Source organism: Medicago truncatula, chromosome 7, assembly GCF_003473485.1.
Source record: "Medicago truncatula cultivar Jemalong A17 chromosome 7, MtrunA17r5.0-ANR, whole genome shotgun sequence".
Taxonomy (NCBI): domain Eukaryota; kingdom Viridiplantae; phylum Streptophyta; class Magnoliopsida; order Fabales; family Fabaceae; genus Medicago; species Medicago truncatula.
In genome coordinates, this window is record NC_053048.1 from 19929429 (window position 1) to 19945109 (window position 15681).

Genomic DNA, 15681 nt, shown 5'->3' on the forward strand with positions numbered 1-15681 from the left:
ATCTTAATAAGAATAGCATTTAAATCAATGTAAAAATTAAGCATTTGAATATTGTTTTGCACATTACTTAAATAAAAATAATAATAATAAAAAATCGTTAAAATAATTGTGCACAACGATTTTTTTTAAGGTATAATATGTTGTTATATTTTCTACATTAAAATAATTGTGCACAAAGATTTTTTTTTATTTAAGTAATTTGCAAAATAATATTCAAATGCTTAATTTTTACACTTATTGAAATGTTTTTTGAGGACTTAAATGCTCTTTTTATTTATAATGTTTTTTGTTGTTGCATTTTTTTTTATTGAATCACCATTTTAGGTCCATTAATTACCGATGGCAAACATTTTTATTTTTTGTTGTTGCGTTTTTCATGTTAATTCAAGTAATAATATCTGAAATATTTGTATAAAGTAATAATAGGTTAGTCAAACCTATGAATAAAGACAGACATCAATGAAATTAATTATTAATAATTACAAATATAATTATTCTATCATTTGAAACGTTTTTGTTGCATTTTTTTTATTGAATCATCATTTTAGGTCTATTAACTACCGATTGCATATATTATTCATCTCTCATATTTCTTCATTTATGGCAACAAAATTATATGAATGAAATCATAAAAATAATTATGTTTAATTCCTTAAAATGATTAAAGAATTAAATTTAATTAAAGAAAATTTAGGTGTATTTCCTTATTTAATTTCATATTTAAAATTCCTCGGCAGTTAACTGTCGATGTTTTCCTCGGCAGTTAACTGCAGCCGGTTCTTCAAAATTTTGACAGTTAATTGCCGAGGGACATTTGAGTAATTTACTTGTGTTTCTAAGCTAAACTAAATGTGTCAACAGCAATACTCTACAAAGTTTGATTGCATTTAGAAACTTAGATATTTGAGAGTTTAATTAAAAGAACAAAATATGTTGAATATTTATATTTTACATAAAAAGGAATATAGTATAAAGAAATAGTAGTGTGATAATAAACCTCTCCCAACGGAGAACTACAAATAGTGCGCACTACATCTTGAAAGTGGGGACAGAGTGTGACAAAGACCCTACCATGCGAGATAACAACGTCTACAGACAAAAGCCACATAATATTTCTTTTTCATTTCATTATAAACAATAACTATCCCTAAAAATTTAAGGCTTAAATGTGTGTTTAATCTCTGCAATCAGAGCAATGGGTCAAACGACTTCATTTGCCTTCACATATGTATTGTATTTTTAATTTAAAATTTGATATATATCTAGTTTAATCCTTCTTTATATAGTATTATTGTCTTCATATAGTCTATTTATTACACTATAAAAATTACAAAATTAAAAAGGATCCTAATGAGTGTTCTAAGAGCACTAGTTAATAAATCAAAAGAAGTAGTTTTTTTATATAAAAAGTTGTTATAATTATTATATCAATACAAATAAAGCTTATTTTTAAGATAAAATTTTCTTTTATGAAATCTTTAACCAATTATCTCAGAGCATATTGTTGGCAAGACCATACAACTTCTATTATAACATAAATTATTCTAATATTTGTTGAAAAAGGTTGTGACTGACGCTACGTTGGTGGTGAAAAAATAATTAATTATGATTATATTTTTTATACTTTGCTAGAAATGGACAAATATTTTTTAAAAAAAAATCAACATTGTAGGGCAATTATAAATAGGGTTAATTAAATTTTTGGTCCCTATAAATATTTGCAGTTTTGCTTTTAGTTCCTACAAAATTTTCCGTAAGTGTTTTTAGTTCCTATAAAATTTTCCTTCAGCATTTTTAGTCCCTATTAAAAATTTTCATCAACATTTTTAGTCTCTAAAATGTTTAAGGAAAATGTCATAGAGACTAAAAAGTCTGATTTTATTTTTAGGAACTAAAAACAAAACTGTGAATATTTATAGTACTAAAAACTTAATTAACCCTTATAAATATAACTTGTATAATTTTCGCACGCTTACGCATTTATAAAGTTTTATATAAATTTTTATGATATAACTTGACCTCACTTATTAAAATTTCTGAATCCATCACTCCCTGCAATTTTACTCGATTTTGGTATTGGTCCCTGCACTTTGTAAAACTTTTGCCTTTAGTCCTTCTGTTAACTCTTAGTTAAGAAAAAAAAAACCAAAACAAACGGTGTGCCACGTGGGTCAATTATTATTTTATTTATTATTTTATTTCAAAATATCATTAGTCGCTGCACTTTCAGCATTTTTTTATATTAGTTCCTGCACTTTCATATTGGTCCTGAACCATTTTTTTTTTTTTTAAATATCAATGACATCATTATCTTTTAAACATTGTCTTGTTCATTATTTTTATTGAGAATAATCATAAAAAAAATAAAATCAAAAAAATATTTTTTAAAAAATTAAGCTTTAATTGTAACACAATCATTTCTATAAAGTAATTAATTGAAAATATTAAGTTTTGGTTTATTTCTATGAATAAAATTGGGTGTTTATCATCAGCCAATAAAAATACTTTCAATGTTTATAAAAGACAATACTTTTATAATACACTAGACAATACTTTCAATATTTTTATCATCACTTTTAATCATTGTTTAGGTGTTGTTTTCAAAATACACAAGGAAACCTCTTTAAAATTTATATTTTTAATCTTATTTTTTTTAAATTGAGTCACTAGACTATTTTTAATCTTATATACGTCCTTTTAATAAAAGATCCAAAATTTAATTTTGAAATATTTATAATGTATGACAAATAATTGGATTTTCAAAAAATATGTTTTTCTCTCTCAAAAAAAAATATATATATGTTTTTGGAAATCTAATAAAGTTTTAAAAATAATCAACAAAACAATAATTACAACAAAATAATTTCATAGTAAATTTTTTAAAAAATAAAATAAAAAATTCAAGACCAATACCAAAAGTGCATGGACTAATATAAAAAAAGTGCTGAAAATGTGGGGACTACTGATATTTTTAAATAAGAAAATAATGAATAAAATAATAATTAAAAAGTTGATTTTTTTTTGTCTTTTAGTGTGCCACGTAGTCTGTTACGATTGGCCCACGTGGCACATCGTTAGGTTTGATTTTATTTTAACTTAGAAGGACTAAAATCAAAAGTTTTACAAAGTATATGGACCATTGCGAAACAAAAAAGTGTAAGGACCAATATCAAAATTAGATGAAAATGCATGCATATTTAAACCAAAATATAACATATAAAAAAAACAGAGAGAGAAAAAAACACAAGAGTGAGAGAGAGAAATCACTTTACCACTTTTATATGCTGCACGCAATCCATCCACAGCAGAGAACACAAGGAGGAGGACAAGAGAAAGAAAGTAAAGCTTTTCTCTTTTTGTACTGTGCACATCACTACTTCAACAATAACAACATAGTTATGAGTTTTTGAAACCATTTATTTTGTTACATTACATAACAAGAAGAGAGAGAAAAACATCAAAAAAAGACAATAGTGTAGTGTTTTGTTCGAGTGGAAAAAAGGAAGAAACATTGTTCAAGTATGAAGAAGAAGAATGAATGAGGTGAAGTGTGTGTATGTCTTTTTTGTTGTTGTTATTGTTGTTATGAAAATGGGTTTGTTCAATAAAGCTGCATGCATTTGACAACAACTGTGTTTTTTTGTCTGAACTAGGAACAACAAAAACCTTAACTTCAGATCTTGTTTTTTCTTATATTTTCTTAAATTTATTATTTTTATACAAAAACAGAAAAACCAATTTTGTTTTTGTTGTTGTTGATTTATTGTTTGAAAAAAAAACTTGTGTTGGTTGTTGTTGATTTAGATGAAGGCTATGCCCTTACCTTTTGAAGAATACATAGGAAAAGGTGTGTTAGATTTAGCTTCAAGTGTTGTTGCTTCTTCAGATTCATATTTGTTTTCACATCAGCAAGAACAGTTTTTGCAAAGGTGGAGGGAAAATTGTTGCTATGCGGGCATTGAGCCCAATTCTGTTGTTGTTTTTGACCTCAAAAAACCAAATCAACAAACCACTCCTAGTTCATCCTCAACACTGTCTTCCTCACACGGTAGCGCCGGAGGCGGCGCTTCTACCGATAGCACCACCGGTGCCGCAGCGAACAAAAACATACCACAAGTTGAAGGTAAAAGATGTGGAATGGAGGATTGGGAGAGTGTGTTATCTGAATCACCAAGTCAAGATCATTCAATTTTAAAATTGATTATGGAAGATATTGAAGATGCATCTATGGGATTAAGCAAGCTTTTACAAGTTGGAACTAGTAATTCTCATTCTCAACAAGATGTTGAATTCAATGGTTTTAGTTTTATGGATCAACAAAGTTCTGTACTTGACCCTATTTCTTCAAACGGTAACAACAATAACTTTGTAACTAGTACTGCTACTACTGCTACTGCTGCTGAGATTTGTTCTGATTTCCCTTTTGGTAGCAGAGGAATGAATCAAATTCAAAACCCTAATTTCAGTTCTTCACAAGTTTCACTTTCTCACGGTGGTTTGTTTCATCAGCATCAACAACAATCAATTGGGTCTCTTGATCAGAAGCTACCTCATCAGTTTGTTATGAACCAAAACCAAGCTCAGTTTATGCCTAACCCTAGTTTGGTTTTTCCTTTCACATACTCACAGCTGCAAGAAAACCAAGAGATTCAGCTTCAGCCTCCAGCTAAAAGACTCAATTGTGGAACAAATTATGAAATTCCGAAGATACCCTTCTTGGATTCGGGTCAAGAGATGTTTCTTAGGAGGCAACAACAGCATCAGCAACAGCAACACCAGCAGCAGCTTCAACTGCTTCCTCACCATCTGCAGCAGAGGCCAATGGCGCCTAAGCAGAAAATGGGGAACCCTGGAAGCGGTGGCGGCGAAGATGTATCGGCTCATCAGTTTCAGCAGGCTATAATTGATCAGCTTTTCAAGGCTGCAGAACTTATAGACGCCGGTAATCCGGAACACGCGCACGGGATATTGGCGCGGCTCAATCACCAAATTTCTCCTATGGGAAAGCCTTTTCAAAGGGCTGCTTTTTATTTCAAGGAGGCATTGCAATTGCTTCTTCAATCAAATGTTAACAACAGCAACAACAACAGCTTTTCACCAACGAGCCTCTTGCTCAAGATTGGTGCTTATAAATCATTCTCAGAAATCTCACCTGTTCTGCAGTTTGCAAATTTCACATCCAACCAAGCATTGCTTGAAGCTGTGGAAGGTTTCAATCGAATTCATATAATAGATTTTGACATTGGTTTTGGTGGACAATGGTCTTCATTTATGCAGGAGTTAGCACTCAGGAATGGTGGTGCACCTGCACTCAAGATCACTGCATTTGTTTCGCCCTCGCACCACGACGAAATCGAGCTCAGTTTCACTAACGAGAATCTGAAGCAATATGCTGGTGAAATTAACATGTCATTTGAGCTCGAGACTCTGACACTTGAGTCTCTGAATTCTGTTTCATGGCCGCAGCCTCTACGCGATTGCGAAGCAGTTGTGGTTAACTTGCCTATTTGCTCTTTCTCAAATTACCCTTCATACCTACCTTTAGTGCTTCGATTCGTGAAGCAGCTCATGCCTAAAATCGTCGTAACATTGGATAGGAGTTGTGATCGAACGGATGCACCGTTTCCTCAGCATATGATTTTTGCACTCCAGTCTTATTCCGGTTTGCTTGAATCACTTGATGCTGTTTGTGTCAATGTCCACCCGGATATACTTCAGATGATCGAGAAATACTATCTGCAACCGGCAATTGAGAAGCTTGTTTTGGGCCGTTTGGGTTCGCAGGATAGAACACTTCCTTGGAAAAACCTACTCTTGTCGTCAGGGTTCTCTCCGTTGACGTTTAGTAACTTCACAGAGTCACAGGCAGAGTGTTTGGTGCAGAGGATTCCTGGTAGGGGATTCCATGTGGAGAAGAAGCAGAATTCGCTTGTCTTGTGTTGGCAAAGGAAGGATCTCATCTCAGTTTCAACTTGGAGATGCTGAGAGTGAAGGGAACAATCTTGCAAAGGTGCTTCATTACTTATATTACTGTTTCTATTGATCTTTTTTTTCTTGAATTTGCCTTGACTTATGATTCAATGCTAATTTGTCTATGTTTAGGTTTTGTTATTTCCACTTATGATGGAAGTAAACATATTATGCACTATGTCTTAATTAGCAACTGAATGGCAATTTATGAGCTCTTTCATGTGTAGTGATTTATTTTGCTTTGACTATTGGCGTTATATTTATGCATTTTGTCTCATTTCTGTTGCCTAAATTGATGTGGTTTTGCTTGATTCCACACAAAGGTTCTCACTCAAAAACATGCTGTAGTTTTTAAGCTCAGTTTGTTATCTCTGTAGTGTTCACTATGGAATGGGGATTCTTAAGTTAGTTTGAATGTTTTTGCAAAAGTTAAGTTTCACATTGAGCTTTTTTACTCCCTTGCCAAATTGAGTTATGTTGTGGCGATGACCACATATTAACGCAGTCACACGACAATTTCTATTCCAACTTTGGAAAACAGATTCAAAACACAATTGTAATGTGAGGACCGTCGGATCAAAAGATTGGTCGGTCCATATCTGCAACAACTTGAATATGTGATTGCAGGGAATCCATTTCCTCTTGCCACTATGAAAAAGTGTATGTTAAGTAAGTTTTATGAATAATTATTCTGTGTGTTGTCTTAATCATTGACAACATAATTATCATATCTTAGTGGTTCTACTCTGCATCTCATTCTATAGCCACTTTTCTTAGGATACTTTCACTCAGACTACCCTTCAGCCTCATAATAAGATAGCTTCCTCAAATAAATACCATTAGTTTACCGTTTGCGGTTGATAGAGATGGTTAGACCTTCTGCTCGCACCTCCCTAACCCTTCATTGAGTGTGCCCCCTCTAGTTTTAAATAAAAAAAAAAAACATTAGTTTGATCATTGATACTGAATCTACACAAATATCATATGGAAATATTTGTCTTTTGTAAATACAAATCTGTATAGATTGAAACTAGCTCTAGCTATATATTAGGTCAGAGATTGGTTGGGACAATACTATGTTAGAATTAGACACGTATTAGAGAATTGGATGCATCTCAAAAGTAGTGCAGGACAAAACAAAAAGGTGGTGAAATGGTTATGCATTTTGGTCTTACTAGAAAAAGTGGAATTAGAGACATATAATAGAGTTATAGCATGTCTTGTTCCATTTGCACTATATTTTGTGGCTAACTCAAAGAAGTTATGTGTCCTCCTCCAAAGTAGTATGGACCTGACTGAGGTTGTTTGGTTTTCTACCAAACCACCTTAAACCTGATAGAAACTGCAAGGCATGAGACCTTAGATGTTATTCCACGACTCCTGGGAGAGTTATTCAATGTGTCTTTGTTTGGTTTTTAACCGAACCACGGTGTCATCGTCCGTCTGGTGTGGCTGAACACCTAAATAATTTGTTGCTTCTAGAAATCACATTGAACAAGCCATTGAGACGCGACCCGAGAATAAAGAAGGAAAAGTGGAACCAAACATAGGCTTTATCGTATTTTTTCCTCATGCTTTTTTGGATACAAAATCTTATGGTGTCCCTCTACAACGGGGCTCGGAGATCTTGACCGTGTTTTGGGCCACCACTGTCTTCTTGCCACCGATGAATCTTGATTTTGTTTTAGGATTCCAATCTATAATAAAAGTATATAATCAATCCCCTGATTCAGTTTCTCAACACTCCCTCTCATTTTCTTTTCATGAAAAACTCTGCTTAGTTTGTACGATATATGAAAATATGAAATTAGTCAAATTTATATAAAAACTTTGGTTAGTGCCTAACATTTTGTCAATATGTTAGACGGATTTTCATATATTTTATGGATCAATTATTATTTTTATGAGATTAAATAAGAGAGAAATAGATCCCTTAAATACTAATCTAATGTCAAAATTGTGAGCATCGCTCACTTGGTAGGACAATGCATTATTATATGCAGGGGCTGGGGTTCGAATCCCAGACACCCCACTTATTCACCTTATAAGGTGAATTCTAGCCACTAGAATATCTGACCTCGTGTAAAAATCTGCAATAGCTCAAGTTTTGAAATCAACATTTATTTTTTCAATTTTCCTATTATGATTCATTTGCTTGTATGAATCATCAATCACCAAGGGTAGCTTGAAAAAAAATACTAATATTTTGCAGGATTGTGACACCTAAATTCTCGACTACCTGTATCCATTACATATTAACTAATCTTCAATTTTTAATAATTATGTTATAGTCAATCATAATGGGGTTAAGTAAGGTGGTACTAGATTTATTTCACCTTTATTAAATTATTACCATTATCATATTCATAATCTGTATGGCTGAACATTCAAGACATTGTGTATCGTTTTATTTGGGCATGCCAACGCTTGTGAATTATAAATACATTGAACTAGAAGTTGTTTTGCTAAATTATTTTTTAATCAACCTCCCTAATGTAATCACATGGGTCTAGTGATAGTGGACCCCACTTCTAATTTAGTTTAAGCTTTTCTCTATCTTTAACCTTGAAAGCCTTTCATTTAACTATACTTTCATAGAACACCATTTATGCGTTTTTACAGAACACTGTTAATCTTGGTGACTATCAAAAACACATCAAATGATTTTAGATTTGTATAAAATTTTATATGGATGATCTATGTGATATAAACTTACAATCTAACGGTCAAATTTTAAAAATATTAATGGGGTAAAGCGATATTGAGTGGTGTAACATTGATGTAACATTACGTTGGTGTAATTTGATCCCTCTTTTATATATATATATATATATATATATATACGGAAATGCTTAATGGCACGATCGGCTTCAGGGGTGGAGCCACCACCTGGTGACCCCGGGCATTTGCCCGGGCTCAATCGATACTTTCTTTATATTTTGCCCAACCAAATAGTTCATTAACCCACTTAAAAAATAAAAAATTGGACAAACTCAATATTTTTACACGCGCGAGCATAAGAATTCCTGGCTTTATAATTTTTACTTAGGCTCTATAAAATTTCTGGCTCCACCACTTACCGACTTTGTCGTGGGATTTGCACGACTTTGTATTCCATTTAATTCTATTTCATATATTTTTATTTATTTTAATTAAAACTTAATTATAAAAAAGGGAGTGAAGCCACATATTGTGTCGTGTGGTTCGTGGGCAGCAAATTATCGTGCACTTTAGCACTGCTCATATATATATATATATATAGTATCAATTTAAACAAATGTGTACAAATTGCAGAGTATGATACATTTGTAGGAATCGGTTGATAATAGTTTATGGAACTCAAGGTCCCTTAAGATATTATCATTGAAAATATTTTGATCAAATTTAAAATTCATCTCTCTTCCCACCAATAATTTAATAATATATTACTCTTCCGGTCTTTATTACAAGAAAAAAAATTACTTTTTAGATTGATTAAATAATTGATGTATAATTTAGTCATATATTACTAAATTTCAAGTACACTTTTAAAAATATTTTGAAACACTTTTATTAAATGACTTATAAATAGAGACTTTTAAACTTTTTTCACATATACACTTGTACTTAGAATATCACTTGTAATCCCGGTTAACCAGATGAACAACATGGCCAATTATGGCGGATCTTGCTTCTTCCGGCGTCTCACTCATCATTCCGAAGTCAAGAAAAGCAAGCTTTCCATCAGGTGTTGCTAAAAGTAGTTGTCTCAGGCTGCATTGTTCACAAGATCCAAGACTTTCAATCCTTGTCTCTCAATAGCTTCTTGTATAATCCCAGAAAATATCAGGAACACAAATATCTTGCCTTAGACCCGGCCCTTGGCATGTGCAAGGTGAGCTACAGTGCCGGGCCTCGTAATTTTAAGAGCCTCAAAATTTCTTTTTAATATAGCACTTGAAAGTGTTAGGTATATATAATAAAATATAAAAAAATAATAGACAAGACATCTTGTAATAGTTTAGTGGTAAATTCAAATATACTTGAGTTCTTAGTATGAGGTTCAATCCCGAGCATTTGTGTGAATTTGAACCAAATATAAAAATCTCAATTACATATACAACTAATAGACTATAATTTAATATGTATTCTAGAGTTATCTATGAATGTATAAAGCTACTATATATCTTGAATTTTTCGTCATCTATTTCCATTAACAACGCAAATTAAATCCGTTAAATAATTAGTATTTTTTCTATTGTTTCAAGTTTAATCATGCATGCTAGTACTAATTTGCACTATTTTTTTCCGATATTAATATTAGTTTGTCACGATTTAGATAGCAAAGACGCTTTAGTTAAACAACAACCAATATACTTAAGTTTTTGGCGTTTCTTTTTATTATAAAATATAAGTCCAAATTTTAATATTAAAACAATTAGTGGTTATGGAAGTTCAACGCAAGTTAGTTAGTTCTTCCCATACAAACTTACTTTTTACTTGATAAGAATGACTACTTTTGATGTTATTTACACCTTAAATGATTCTATTATTTTTATTTTTTTTTGAATGAAAATGATTACTATTGCTTAAAAAATCTTGTTTTCCATAAGGGTCATTTTTAATATTTGAACATAGCCTCCGATTTTACCGGAACGGCAACAACTTTTTGAACCTCCTTGCATTTTGTCCCTCCTGCAAGTAACATGTCAAAATTTACATTCAATCCTAAAAAAAATCATATATAATTTAGGATTAATAGGTCTTAACCCCTTGTAATATAGGTCATTTCTGGTTTCCTCCTGTAAAATATTTTTTTTAATTTACCCCTTGTAAAAAAAAAATTGTTTTGATTTACCCCCTAATAGACTAAACAAAAACCAATTTTTTTTCCAAGAAATTTTCGTTTTTGTTTGGCCTATTAGGGGGGGTAAATAAAAAAAAATTACAGGGGAAAAACCGGAAATGACTTATATTACAAGGGGTAAAGACCTATTAACCTTATAACTTAAAAAGTAAAAAGTACTCCCTCCGTCCCTAAATAAATGACCTAGTTGACTCTGACACGCATACCAATGCATATGTTTTATCTTTGATATCTTCAATTCTCTACTAAAAAAATTTATAAAAATTTAATATTTTAAAAATACTCATCGAGACGAATCCAACAACATCTTACATGATATTATTTATCTTTGTGAATTAGTAGAAAAGTATGGTCAAAGTATATCAAGTCAATAATGCATATTGTCAACTAGGTCATTTATTAAGGGACGGATGTCGACGTATATGAAACATATCAACCACGTGCGAAAAATTATTATTAATTAAAGTGACCCTATTGGCAATTTTGCAAGTGCCTTAAAGGGATTTGAGACACGCGGGAGATTTTATTACAAATCAGGAAAGTTCCTAAAGATAGATGCAATCCTTTGCTTGGATTCTAGTCCCTAGGCAAAGGATCTAATGTTCGGTGTTTTATAGTTTTTTCTTGAACAAAAACAATTACGCAAAGGGAAAAATACAAATGTATAAAGTATGGTATTGAGTGAAGAACAATATACCTGGACATAGTTGAGCTCTTGAAAAACTCTGCGTTCAAATTCATCAATCAGAGCAACAACATCGGTGGTGATTATGTCTACATTAGGTAGAAGTCCAATCCTATAGCTTCCTCGATGCTAGGATGTTGAACCTTGATGGCCACAAGTTTACCCGAGTTCTTCAAACGAGCTTTATAAACTTGACCCAAACTAGCTGCAGCTATTGGTGATGGTGATATAGAAGAAAAAATAGAGTCAAGCGATACTCCTAATTCCCTTTCGATACACGCAAAGGCTTCCTCGTCAGAAAATGTAGGCAAACCATCCAAGTTTTAAATTCTTTTATAAAAATCTCTGTTTCTTTTACCAATTCATATAAATCTATTAAGCAGAATATATAAATAAGGGCCACAATTGAATAAACTTTGAATGCTTTAACTATGTTAAGGTATTAGAAGAATCCATATATTATGCAAAGATGATGCAGCGAAGAAGTACCTGCTATGCTACATATTGACATCAGCCACTAAGCTAAACCAATCCACATTCCCACTTTTGCCCATTTTGATGGACTTATTTTCATATTATTTAGGCTCATATCTTCAGCATTGAACAAACGTGATTGATGAACCTTATTAAAACAGCTTTTGAAACTCACATAAGGCATTATGGTGTTATTTTCTTAAGCTAAATATGGAAGTTCATGAAAATAACCCTGAACAGTTTTAAAATAATTCGATGAACTTACTATAACAAAACATCAAAATTCCATTATTTTACAAACACTAGCTGTTTAAAAAACTATAAAAATGAAAAACACAATCAATTTCTTTATTCTCATATCCTTTTCAATTCCCCTCCCTGCCCTTTTATTCTTATTGACGCTACTCCAAACAACTGTTACAATTATGCAGAGTTCTGATCCCTTGTTTCCTTCCTATTTCTACTACCATTCGCTCTCCTAATAGGAAGTCTCAGCCCCCTATTACTTCACCATCAACAATATTATATATCAGCAGTTCTATTAAAAAAAAGCAAATATGAATATCGGTCCACTCGCGACACACATTAAGCATCAACCAATCAATCAATACAGTATAAAAATCTAACTTGCATATGTACTAACACAATAAATATAGAGGCATAAAAATTGGAAAAGAAACAGTTATGAATCATACCTCTACAAGCCCACCGTGAACAACCTCGACTGAGAGGAAGGTGCGTGTGCGATCATCATTAACAAAAACCTCCCATTTGTCAAAGTTGATCCAGTAGCTACTCAATGACAAGTTAAAGGCAACAATCAGGTAAACGGGTTGACAATAAATATGCCGTTCAATTTTTCAAAACTGAACAAAACAAGGGTTGCGTCTGAAGCTTCTGCTTTAGCATTGAGACCACTGAGTCAATCTGATGTACTCGTATTGGAACAGTTCTTCCCAAACTTATGTGAAACTCCCTTCCTAGTAAAACTTGTTCAAGCTTCTCGTCATTTTTACAGAGGACGTTAAGTGGGACATCAACATCAACAGCACAAAGACTTGGATGCAGAGATGAGATTTTCTTCAAGAAAGCGGCTACTTCTTTTTTCGATGAAGATGAAATATTAACTGAAACAGAACAATTGCAGTCTGAGTCCAAAGTCACTGCACCTTAAAGCAGGAACACTTTTGAGCAAATTTTATACCATTGTCAAGTCTACTCAAGCATTATAAAGTAACATGGAAGTGCAGGCATGACATCAAACATTGAATAGTCTTGCAAGCAGTGGCTAAACATGACCTAAGCGTTCGACAGGATAAAACCTTTCGAATCAATTAGCTTCAAGAATATCACATCACATCAACAAATTCATTACATGTAAATCTTAAAAATGTGTATCTTCAAATTTAAAGAATAACAAATTATGCATTTCTAGATCCTGTAGGTGATCAGACCATCCGACCGAGTTTTCCAGGGCTCAATGGAGCTTGAGGAATCAATCGAGAAAGGTTTGAATAGATTTAGATGGCACAAAGAAATGATTGAATGAAATCAAACCCCAACCACCTTTGAAATTTGACTCCAGGGTATTACTTTAAATGATTTGATGCACTTACTATCTCTAACAGTCTCGGTTCCAACTAACTCTAACCAACTAACTAACTCTAAATTCCTGAACTAACAGTTCGAGTTTTTCAAATATTGTTTTGAAAGAACTTAACTCTGTAAATTGATTTTGTTAAAGTTGAATTCGAAGTGAAGTGATTTGTGTCTAACTGTTTGTACTCTAAGAAATTTTGATGCAAGACTTGGTGACTTTTCAAAACTTAGTGACCAAGGTTTCAAGGCAAAAGTAATTCTACTTCAGAACACCCAAACATTTCAAAAAAATTATTAATCAAATTTGTGGTTCAAAATACCTATTTGCCTAAAAAATGTGGATCAAAACATGCAATAATAGTCCAAACAGGAATGTATAACTTCAAAGAACAATTGCAGGCCAATTTGAGATCACCTTAACCTGGTTACAAATGATGATTAAACATTCATGTTGCAAAGAAAGAAAGAATGGCTGATAATAAACAAGAAAATCAAGTAGCATATAAAGAATAAAGTTGTCGGATCATATATTTAAGACAAACGTGATGGTTAATTTCCCAACTAATTTACATGCTGACATACACGTCTTCCAATTCCCAGGTAAATCTAAATGAATGGCATAATCATATGCAATGCACAGACAAATAATGCATGTAAAATTAAATTAAATCTCTAAAATACCATAACCACTGTATGACAAAACAGAAAAGTGTTTTTCAACACCAAGATAATGTTAACTTACTTGGTATGTATACATGTAAGGCATAGTTACCATCAACATGAGGGAAGCTCCTAACTTTAGTTGTCTGGCGTATCTGAATATCTTGAGGCCCTTCATTACAACAATGAACATTCATCATTAAAAGGCACTTATCATATGCAATTGCCACATATAAACAAGAGTTGATTATTTATTTGATTGCCGATGCAAAGAACTTCAAATATACGAGTAAGAAAATCAGGTCTTATCAATGTTTTGATCATCATCATTCTGAAAAATATGAGGTTATTATCATCATTCTGAAAAATATGAGGTTATTGCAAAATCAGAATATTATTATTTTCTAATTAATAACCTAAATTCTAAACCTATCCACAAGGAACATATTTTAATTATCTTTTATCCTTGTAAAGAGTAAGAAAATCAGCTTAAAACCCAGCATACCAAGAAAATTTGGAGGATGAAGGAGCGCAATAGGAGGTGGTGGCAAGGGCTGGACGCATGCTTTGTGAAGTGGTTCACGAATGTTTGTTGCCCAGTGTGGCAAGGGCTCGCGTCTTTCTGCATAAGCTAAGGTTGGATTGGAAGGAGAAGATTCAGAATCTGAATCAGAAGATCCATCCCCATAACATTGCATTAAAGCCTCCATTTTTCAGTCTGCACTACGAAACTTAGAAGGGTCAGGACCAGAAACAGATACTACTGAAAATTGAAAATAAATAACATTTACAATATCTCGTCAAACAGATAAACAATCAAAGAATGACTAAACTTTCATAAGCTCTTCAGGATAACTTATGAAAACAACTTATAGCTTACATGGAAACGACTTGACTTTAATTTATCTTTTTCTATATAAATAGGTCATGCATAAGCACTTCTATGAAAAGAGCTCATCCTAGAATCGCTTAATTAAACATCATTCTCACTAATCAAAATCTATATTAAACAAAAACTTGAAAAGGGATTTAAGGTTGTTGAAATTGCACATACCGTAGCAAAGAAAGGGAAGGCAGGTTCCTTGCTTCACTTCTCGCGGTTTTTCTGGTGGACCACTTTTACAAGTTAACGGTCATTGACCTATTTTAAGGTTAAAGTTAACGGTCATTGACCTATTTGACTGGCGGAGCAAAACAGGAGAGACTGGAACGTTGATTTTACAAGTTATGGGACCAAAATGAAAATAATAAATTACTTAGGGGACCAAAAGTCCAATTAAAAAGTCACAGAATCCCGATCCATTGAGAAGATAGAGAGGTAGGAATGGGATTTAGTGATTTAGGACGAAAAAGTAATTGTGAGTTGGTTTTTTCTAGATTACCTTTGAAGAATGGTGGGTAATTTACCCACCAACCAATGAAAATGAGCAATTTGTTGGTGGGGTCA

The 15681-nt window shown here is 32.5% G+C and overlaps 2 protein-coding genes across 2 annotated transcripts; one reads left to right on the forward strand and one right to left on the reverse strand.

Moving 5' to 3' along the window:
- Nucleotides 1-3241: 3241 nt before the first annotated feature.
- On the forward strand, nt 3242-6227 carry LOC25480239 (scarecrow-like protein 6). The gene is made up of 2 exons (XM_013587320.3): nt 3242-3543; nt 3805-6227. The coding sequence occupies exons 1-2, from the start codon at nt 3535-3537 to the stop codon at nt 5983-5985; spliced, it is 2190 nt and encodes a 729-aa protein (XP_013442774.2). The 5' UTR covers nt 3242-3534; the 3' UTR covers nt 5986-6227.
- Nucleotides 6228-10507: 4280 nt separating this feature from the next.
- LOC25480238 (U6 snRNA phosphodiesterase) lies at nt 10508-15345 on the reverse strand. Its single transcript, XM_039827658.1, has 7 exons — nt 15289-15345; nt 14740-14952; nt 14317-14406; nt 12853-13144; nt 12671-12767; nt 11514-11712; nt 10508-10644 (listed from the first exon to the last, which is right to left on the reverse strand). Exons 2-6 carry the CDS (start codon nt 14942-14944, stop codon nt 11674-11676), a joined length of 723 nt encoding a protein of 240 aa, XP_039683592.1. The 5' UTR covers nt 14945-14952; nt 15289-15345; the 3' UTR covers nt 10508-10644; nt 11514-11673.
- Between the last annotated feature and the right edge of the window lie 336 nt (nt 15346-15681).

Coding starts and splice junctions, on each gene's coding strand:
- LOC25480238 (XM_039827658.1), bottom strand. CDS start 14,944: ATGGAGGCTTTAATGCAATGTTATGGGGATGGATCTTCTGATTCAGAT. Junction 13,145..14,316: donor CTTACATGTATACATACCAA/GTAAGTTAACAT, acceptor TCCTGCTTTAAG/GTGCAGTGACTTTGGACTCA. Junction 12,768..12,852: donor AAGCTTCAGACGCAACCCTT/GTTTTGTTCAGT, acceptor GTCATTGAGTAG/CTACTGGATCAACTTTGACA.